Source organism: Apteryx rowi, unplaced genomic scaffold (genome assembly GCF_003343035.1).
Source record: "Apteryx rowi isolate R43461 unplaced genomic scaffold, aptRow1 scaffold_465, whole genome shotgun sequence".
NCBI lineage: Eukaryota > Metazoa > Chordata > Aves > Apterygiformes > Apterygidae > Apteryx > Apteryx rowi.
In genome coordinates, this window is record NW_020450722.1 from 694,089 (window position 1) to 704,307 (window position 10,219).

Below are 10,219 nucleotides of genomic sequence, written 5' to 3' on the forward strand. Positions count from 1 at the left end.
AATAGGCAGTAGTACAGAATAGATAAAATTTCCATGTGAAGTCACATCTTAGAGAATGAGCATTCCTGTTCTAAATTTTTGGAGGTATTTTCTAAATAGTCAAAATATTGAAAATAAAAGAGCTATCCAATATGAGACACTAAAAATTACAAAATGAAGAGTTTACATGGCAAGTACTAACAATAATGTGGACTAATCATATACCCTCAGTTCTGGTATAGGCTTGTTTTTTTTGTTTTTTTAATTTCCAATGTTATTGCACTTATTAATCCCACAAGAACTACGCCTCATTCAATGCTGAAGCTGTAAACTATGCATAAATTCTAACCTTATACCACCCAGACGGTATTATTCTGTGTGCAGTCATTATTTCCATCAATTAACAAAGTCCATCTGTGCAATAGATAAGGAAGAAGAGTGGATTCCTATGTAAAAATAATTCAAATAAGGTGCCTGTATTAAAAAGTACATGTAAAAGTTACTGAAGAAGTGAACTGTGTAGAATTTATAAAGTCTTCCACCTTAAATGTCTCTCAACTTATATTCTCCCACCACTTTTCATTTACAGTATTAGTTTTAATGAAGAAAGAAATTTTAAAAAACTAAGAAGAAAAAGTACAAAGCTGCTTTATCCAGTGCAGGGATCAGTGAGGCAACAGCTACAATTTTCAAGTTGTTCAGAGCCATCGACAACTTCTCAATGCACATCCACGTGTTGTTAAATGCAAACAGAGAAGAAACACGTTAATACTTTAAAATTAAGAAATCCTTAATCATTTTACTTACCAGCCAAAACAAATAACGCTCAATATTACCTTACCAAGAGAGAATTTCTGTGCATATCCATCTCTGTGTAAAGCCAAACAAACCAACAGCAGGGCCAGTGTGCTTTCCATGGCAGCAAAAGAACATGCTGCGCATTTCACACGCGCCATTTATTTTAGCTCCACAGAAACTGTCAATGACTAACCAGTAATTCAGTTGTTACCTGGACATACTGGTCGATTTTGTTCTTTATGTGTATACTTGTGTGTGGAAGCAGAAAGTATCTGATGAAGAGATTATATAATTATCAACAGGAAACTTAAAAAAAAAAAAAAAAAGTGCTGCTACTACTACTACTACTGACTGCAACACTACTGTCCCTTATTATTATCAGGTGAATGACAGACCCTTCGCAAGCTTATAAAAAGTAAAAGATCTGTGCAAATGTTCTACCCTTTAGGGAACCAGGAAAGAAAATGAGAATGCTGTTACAAAAGTTATAGTGCAGTCTTCTGCTCAAAGAGTAATTCACTGACTCTCCTACACCTCCCAGCCTTACTAGTAGCAATGGCAGTACAAGCATAATTAACTGAAGTTTTGAAATAAAAGTATACTCTTCAGGAATATTTAAGAAATAAAAAGAAGTATTAACTAATATGCAATCTAACAAGTGATTTTTATGTTACAATAGCTTTCTTTGGATACCTATTTGCCAGCTCTCACAAATACTTTACAAGGATCTCTTAAAGTTAAGACTCCTGTACTAGTCATGCATATTATAGATGTCAAATGTATGTTTAATAGCAAAATGTATTTTATATCCTATTTCATAGCTTCTTATGTAATTAAGTACTGAGAATATTAAATGCAGTAATGATTTTGAATATATACACCTAAAAATTGAAATAAAATATATATAGTAACATTGCACCTATCCCAGGTTCTGTACCTCTGAAATTTTTAATTAATTTTAAGTGAAATCTATTAAGGTTAGTATCCACACTATTAAACACCCAAACAGTGTTAAATCTGCCCTATAATGCCAGTGTGCACTACACATCTCAGTATGAATAAGGTAGCATATTGTTTCCTATGCTAAAATTAACTGGATTTTTAAGTTGCCTTATTATATTTTCTTTTGTTTTACACCTCCATTACAATGCCATGACAACAATTTAAGTTTTTTGGATGCTGTAATTGTGCTGTTCCATGTCTAAATACACTTAGCTTTCTTGTAAATTTAAACTTTCACTTCAGCTTTTCTTGGATCTCGGTCTGGGGATAGTTTCATCTCAAACAGCATTCTAGGTTACCAGCAGTGATTCTGTAAATCAATATATTGCGGCACTGAGAATACTCTCCAGCCGCTTTATGCCATGCAAACAATATAAATCAGAGAATAAACCTGAACTTCATTCACTGTTCTCCTTCAAATTGCCTTTGCCTTTTCCCTGCACATTATGTTTTCTATCTTTCTTTCTGCTCAGATTTCTTTGTATGCATGTGCACACCAGAGATACCTGCACTAAGGGATATCCCTCTTCTCTCTGAATACATCCACTGTGATGGGTACTTTTCTAGAAAGAGCTATGTAATGATAACAGCTATTTTGGCAGCTGTTCTTCTGTCAGATGCACTTTCAGTTAGGAAAAGGCTGTAGCATACAATTTTCTCCACCAAAGAAATTCCTAAAGAATGGCTCTTTCAAACTGGCAACCATATCCCATTTCTCCCTACAGGAGAAGAAGTCAAGCTACTCTCAGGGAAGGATGGGGCCAGGTACACTGTCACGTATTTAAGAATATAGAGTTCCACTGAGAACAAGTATCAGAGAGAACAGTTGTGAGAAAGGCATCATTTATCGCAGTGCACCTTGCAGCTTCAGTTCTACTGAGCACAACAGCAGATGGCAGCCAGCTCCAAAGAGGGTAGTTCTGTGAGGAATTCTCCGAGACCAAACATTATGCTCCAGCAGCAACTGAAGAAAAAACGTGATTAAGATAAACAGAAATYGACTATTAATCTCCACATAAGCTGTTTTCAAATATATGCTATGCGCAAGACTGCAGTGCAAAGTTATTACATCACTGAAATCACCACCACAGTAAAAAAAAACTACCATTAAGTAAGCTTTTCCAAGGACCATTTTAAAAGCAACTTTCAACTCAGCACCCCATGAATCTCCGTGTTCTCAAAAAAACACGTATATGGAGAGTAAGCGCTACACTGCTGAAGTACACAGCCACCCACAGGCTGATTCTTACCTCCAGGATACAGCTTATCAAGCACTTTTATTGCTCGTTTTTAATCGAAGTTTGAAAGATAAGCTAATTAAAAGGCTAACACCGCAGACTCAATTACAGAAACAAAGCCCAACCAACAGCAGGTAGCAGAACAGAAGTGTCTGGCACCGTTTGGGAAAGTTCTTTTTTTGCAGTATTTGAATCCTGTCTGGTTAAGCAAATAAGCTACAGGCTAGGTTAATTCTTTTGGAGGTGATAGCAGTCCAGTTACCATCACACTGTTCAGAAGTCCCTCCCCATCTGTTTCCCAAACGCAAGGAGGACACAAATCTTTTACATGTGAAATTACCCTGACATCTCTGCTAGAATACCACATACAGCCCCTCACCCACATCTCCTGAATCCTAAAAAAAMCACCAAAAAACAGGGAAAGTGGAAAGGGCTGCATGAAGTGCTTTGGTGACAGCAGCCCACACCATGAAACTTCTTTACGAGAATGGCTCCAGAGCTCACAGAAACTCCTTTACACGTGTGCTATACAGAGCATGGGTAAAAGAAGCTGTACTTCCTACACTTCTGATCTAAAAATAGCAAATAACTTTTAAAACTTCGAGATTTAAATTAACCAGAAAGCTCCAATTTTGGTAAGTGGATATAAAAAAAGGCAGAGAAGCCTACATATGAAAAAATATACACTTCCAACTTGCCAAAGGCAGTGTTCTAGGACTGGTAAATTCCTACTTGCATTTGTCTACTAGACTGAAGCCAGAGAGCTCCATTATGTTAGCAAAAGATAAGCTAAAATCAATTAATCCACAGCTATACTGAAAGCAAGAATGGAAACGGCTTAATATTTCACTTTTGACTGTAACTTCAAACAAAAGAATCTAGCAATCAGTTACATTTATGACATGGGTTTTCTATCCTAATTTGCAGGATATGATGGTATGATTACCTAAGTATTTAACACTGGCAGGCTACTGGCAATTTAATATTGGTAATATTGGCAAATAAAAAATTGGCACTGTCCAAAGGAACAACTTAGTTAAGAACATATAGCACAAAACCAGAATAGATTAAGATATTACTGCACTGAAGAGAGAAAATAATTTTCCATACAATATTTGTGAACAATGTCTCTAAGCTTTGCTATTAATTAAAGATTTAAATTGGGCAGACCAGGAAATGAAACTATGATTACAAGCCCATAAATCACACTTGTTTCCAATTATAATAGGTATTTAGTTTAATTGAAAAAAGGATGGAAGACTCAGAAGAACATAAATAAAAATTGTTTAGTATTCTCTGAGGCAGTACTCTCACTTCTGCACTAGCAGTAATTATATCACACAGCATTTCAGTAGATGTCTATTAAAGTCTGAAAAGTGCTCAACACAGTAAGGTGCCAAGCTTGACTGGAGTCACTAGGAATTGCCTTAATTTACAGYGCTGCAATACAGATGGAATTGGTAGCACTACCTCCTAAATTTGTTTGACATTTCCCAGCTTCAGACACTGTTTTCAACTGTTTATAATGTTATCGAACTTCATTCATTTGGGATGAAACATTACATGCTATAATTTCCTTTAGCAAAGCTGCAGTCCTAAATAATCCATACAGCTGAATTCCAATCCAAATAACCCTACCCTTCTTGAAAGCAAAACTAGAGAAAAATATGAATTATTTAATATTGAACTAGAACACATTTTTTCACAGAAATACCTTGAAGTTTCATGTCATGCAAAAGGGAGCTGACACCCGGGAAAGGATCGAGCATGTGTCTGGGACATACTTTGAGCATTAAAATTCACTCAAATTTGACCAAGTTTGAGTCTCTGAGCCACTGTAATGAGCATATGCTCAAGAAAGACTTGAAAGACCTCATCCTCACTGAGCATGTCTAGACTTTCAGAAGCAACCAGCTTGTGGAGGACCACTCCATAGAGCTAATGGAGCTAATAAAGCTCAGAAGAACCTTCTCCAGCAGCAGAAAATGCACAAGAGATGGACAGACACACAAACGGAGAGATAGGAGAGAAAGCAGTAAAGTAGGAGGCCATGAAAATCCTGTTGTCCCAAGACTGATTGACAAAGTAGAATGACACTGAACCAACAAGCCAGGGTTCTGTAAGGAACAGACTGGTAAGAAGAAGCATAAAGAGTCACAGTAGGTAGAAAAGTAAAAATAATGTGGTTCCATCACAAAATCCACCCTGCCCGCACACTGCGATGAAGTCCTAGACTTCTGCTACAGTATTCCTCTGCTGTCAATGAATACAGGGAAGAACAGAAGGCTCATTGTTTCCAAAGACAATACAGGCTGAAGTCACCAGTCAGCCGCTCCAATGCGCCACTCTAAGTGGAGCGGCATCCAAACAGATAAAGGTCTCGCTAACACAGATGAAGATAACCCAACAGAGCATAATGTCTGCATTTCTCATTTCCTTGGAGAGGGAAAAGACCCTTGCTAATTCCACTCAGAAGAACTACGTATTAGGGTTGCAAAGTCAAGCAATCAAATGACTGTAAGAATTAAGACTAAGTAAATGTTTTAAACAATGATTAGTTATGGAATATTTTCTCTTACCTTTACTGTCTATTGAATCATTCTACACTTTTTCTGTTGCATATGATTTAAGTTCTTCCTCAAAAACAAAACTATTAGTTTCTTCATCAATATTTCAGTAGTGCCATTACTATGGTATGATATTTTGGTGCTTCACAAACTTTACTTTGTATCACAATATTCTGCACAGAAAGCAACAGTGGATTCTCCATTTCACTGAAATGAAACGAATTACAGAAAGATAAAGATATGTGCAACTTTTTATTTCTAGATCAAGCCACCTGTTTTTTTCAGAATACCTAACATATGCACTTATATCGATAATTTTGCATGTTTTAAACTGAGCTTCTACTGATCTCAGTTGCAATAGTAATGTATAATATTTAAGTCAGGCTCCATGCTCAACACCAAAAAAGTCATTTCCAAACACCTCTAAAAATTTATGTTTAGGAGACTTGTAGTCCACTCCTTGTAGCAGTGGCAGAATCCAGTTCTTCAAGGCAGCATTCAACTACATTCAACTATTCCTAGCTATGCAGCAACAAACAGCTATTGAGATTTCATGTCCTTAAATTCGCACATAATCCTTGCTCAGGGACCATACTAAATTTCTCTGCATCATTTCAATTTTAGTATATGAGCTGCCAAAAATGACTAACTTCACTGATTAGAGATAAGAATATAAATAAATCTCTGTTTTGGAATCCTACTGGGAATTACTCTACAACTACACTCAGAGTTTTTATATCAGTACCTCTCAGGCTGTGCTCATTAAATTAAAAAAAAAGTATGCTTTAGTTAATTCAAAAGCAAAACTTCAAATAACTCATCTTTATTGTGAATCATATGATTAAAAAACTTCAGTTCAGAACATCAGAGTACCATCATTTTAAGTCACATTTACGTGCTCTGACTCCTAAGGGCCACAGTGTTTTTTTTAAAAAACAGATCTCACACTAAGATTATACATGACATTAAGAAAAAAATTTTTCAAGATGTTTGTAACAAACAGAAATAAATAGCACTTTGAAATATAGCACTACTACCTTCTACYACATAGAAATAGTGACAGAAAAGCCTTAAAAAATTACTCCATTCAACACTAAAATAATCTATGCAAAGGCAATAGGCCTGAAAACTAGTTACATTCAGAAAATTTACAAGTACATAACAGTTCTAAAGTTAATTCCCCTAAACAGACATTGAAACAAATGAGATCTTTAAAGTAGAAAAGGCAATAATTGCCTACTGGCATGAGCTAAATCCAAAAGAAAAGGAACTAAGTACACTATAAGTAAATAATATATCTCCCACAGAGATTTCTGGGGGGTGTGGAGGTTAGAGGGTTAGAAATATTTTCAATAATGAAAAACATCTAGCAAGGCATCAGGACTCTGGATACAGAAAATTCAGAAAAAAAATATTCCTTCCTAAAAGTACTTAGTGCCAACTTCTCACATCCTTACTGCAACACATATTCCCAGAAATCTGACAGACCAACAAACATGCATAATAGTTCAAATGTTCAGCACTCAGTCCAGCTAAACTTTCACAGTATCATCTATTACTGCTTATCATTTACCATCCTAAAACTAGAGAGGGATGTAATATAATCAACAGGGAGTAAACAACTTCAGAATTCTTTTAATTCAGTATTTAAATTGTCATTTAATCTTTTACTTTCAAATTTGCTTTGATTTTTAATTTAAAAATTGCTACTTTCCTGTGCATTTGTGTATCAAATAAACATACATTGCAGAGCTGTTGGATTACCATACTTACAGGACCTTTCTGAGTGCATGAGTCAATTTATGGTCACTTTCAATATATAAAGATTGTTTCTTCCTTCTGTCACTTTTAGTTATTTTSCTTCACAAGTAAACTGTGCAAAAAAATTCCAAATCCAAAACATATACTAAATACTAATACAGGCTATGATTTGTAACAGGCTGTACACAGACAGACCTCCACGGTCAAAAGAAAAAAAACCCCAAACCCAACAACCCTGACTGTAATAACAATTACACACTATCCTTTGAAGGTTGAATCCCATAATGAGCAAAAGGAGAATCTATTCTCTATCACTCACAATCCAGAATTTGTCTAGTAAGGTGTGTACATGCGTATATATGCAATACAGACATTTATATACATAAACCCACATATAATTTTGAAATAATTATACATATATATAAATAAATAAACAATTAATGTAAGTATGTTCATTTTGAAGTCCCTTTACTTCACTACTTCTTCCGTCTAAATCTAAATGGACTASGTACAACCAAGTTTAAGGCCATACTATACCAGCTTCATTCCAACTAGCATAGATGTTCTATTTCAAATATTCTGCAACTAATATGACACATAAGAAACGGCTTTTCTTAATTTTCTTTCAATTTAAGGTTATATGTTCACAAACTTTCCTTTCCTCAACCTCTCCAAATCCTCACAACTCTTCCCTTTCAAATTAAAGAAAACCTTTCGATAAAGCATAAAATGTCAAGCTCCACTGTTGTTTCAAAGTTTTCACTAAATCTTAGATTTTATTAAACAGAATATTCATTTTTCCTACAAGTGACAGACATAGGTTCTGAAATGCCAGAACAAAGCTATGAACACAGAAGAGTAATCAGAAAAACATTTTAAAAGTAGAAATTGGGTTTCTCTCATTATCATATAATTGTTTCAATTCAGTTTTGCTTTTTTAAGTGAAATCCCATTCAAGTTCCTCAAAAYGAAATTAAGACTGGAATACTCTTAGGAAGGACATATGTGTAAAAGTCAAAGAGGATATTAATTAGAAAGGAATCCTGCATTCTGACATAGTTGAGTCAGGAAGTTTTATTTACTAATTCTTTTAATTAATTAATGACTGTCATCTAAAAATAATAATAATAATATATTGCTCTGGATTGTGTGTCCATCTCCCATATTCCATTTCCAATCCTTCTTTTCTTTTAAATCCTGCCTTTACTACTGTTCCAGAATAGGGAACTTTTCTCTGAGAACTAAAAAACTACTTCCTGTTATAGCAACTTTTCTCTAAAAAAGGCAACACCCTTACTTAAAAGAAAGAGTCAATCCCTTCCAAACAAGACGAACAACGTAACCCCCCCCCCCCAAACCTTAGCAACTATAAGGAAGACATCAGCTTTACTCTCATAAGTCACTGTAGCCTGCTTCTASCAGACCAATCAAGGGGAACACGTCTAAGCTTGGGAAAAAAAAGCAAGGAGAATTAGAGCATATCTTAGACCTGCACTGGAGAAATGATCATTAAACATTTTTAAGTTCGTTAATATGGAAGAGCTTACGTCTTTAAATGGAGACAGAATATTTTTAAAGGTTACGTTCACATGAAAACATTGACCTTTGTCCTCAGTACAGAAATAACAAAGCAAATTTATTTGACAAGATGTAGTAGAAGCATTATGACAGCTTATACAAACTGCATCTCTCCATTTACTTCCCTGAACGTATGCCACAGAACATCTAGTGTTCAGTTTATTTACAAACATGGTCCTGCCCCCTTTTTTCTCTCTCCAATATACCTGAATTTATTCATTACATTTTAGTGTCTTGTTTATTTTAAGTTTCTGTAGATGTTCACTGCAGTTATAGGAATTTGAATGCCTAGAAAAGACTGCAGAACAAAAACACTTTAAAGCACGGACTTTTTTCTAGTATGAGATGTGTACATCCTTTTGCACAATTATCTGAGCGGATACCCTGAGTTTGACTGCTGTAAAAAGAATAAAAAGCCCGAATAGATTATCTTTCTGCTTAAGATTTTCACTCACTTAGTGGATTTAACCTTGAGAAGTTAGCCAACTTCTTAAGTCCACAATAAATTAACTATCAAGAGTTATTCAAAACAACATGACTTCAGAACATTCTCACTTCAATACTAGTAGCAGTAAATATTTCAAAAATCTCTTTCTAACTAAGGCACACAGCACAGAACATACTTAAACATCCCTGCCAAAACTTGTTTGATCAAATGTCTACTTTCAAAGTATCTATTGCATAATTATCAATTTTCTGTACAGAAAATTTCAATCACACCTGAAGTATCACATGGATGTTTTGTTTAATCAGTTGTTTCATATTTCCAGCATAAGAATTTCCATTTACCCACTTCAGGTGGCTCCAAGCTTTACTAATACATTGCCTCCCATATAATATTAAATGAGGAACGAGAAAACAAGTTTTCTTAATAAAAATAAAAATGAGATAGTTCTGAACTGAGGAGATGAGGAAGCATATTTACCTGAAGCATCTCCAACCTTAAAATCACTGTCATCAGAGCTATCATAATCTAAAGCTTCAAGCAGCGAAGCTGCCAAAGGCTTCACTTGTCTCCTCTTCGAACTGCGGTCCACTGCAGGAAGAAAAGTATAGTATTATTAGTACACGATACAGCGAGCACTCAGCATCGGTGTAGGTAGGGCACTCGCACTAAAGTGAAGCAGGGCGGCAGCGGCGGCGGCAGGGGTGGCCTCCCCCACGGCGCTCAGCACAGCGGGCAGGACCAGGAGCCACCGCAGCCACCGCGCCGGCAGCCGAGCGCCCGCGACTCCACAGGTGGCGGCGGGGGTCGCGGCGGGGCAGCGCACGGGGCCGGCGCCGAGGCGCCTCCGA

General features: G+C 36.0%; 1 protein-coding gene and 1 non-coding gene across 14 annotated transcripts in view; both read right to left on the bottom strand.

Moving 5' to 3' along the window:
- Positions 1–10,219, bottom strand: part of PHF14 (PHD finger protein 14) — a 172,125-nt gene that overhangs the window by 161,426 nt on the left and 480 nt on the right. For 11 of the 13 annotated variants that reach the window (XM_026077876.1, XM_026077871.1, XM_026077873.1 and 8 more), the window contains exons 1-2: positions 9,849–10,107; positions 2,638–2,743 (exon numbers count right to left, since the gene is read on the bottom strand). In XM_026077876.1, coding sequence (XP_025933661.1) covers positions 2,638–2,743; positions 9,849–9,893 — 151 coding nt within the window. In that variant the 5' untranslated portion in view covers positions 9,894–10,107. Of the gene's footprint in view, positions 1–2,637; positions 2,744–9,848; positions 10,108–10,219 lie in introns of those variants that run through there. The other 2 variants (XM_026077875.1, XM_026077879.1) reach the window with 1 other exon arrangement.
- Positions 6,125–6,230, bottom strand: LOC112971946. Its single transcript, XR_003255512.1, has one exon. It is a non-coding gene; the product is annotated as a U6 spliceosomal RNA (small nuclear RNA).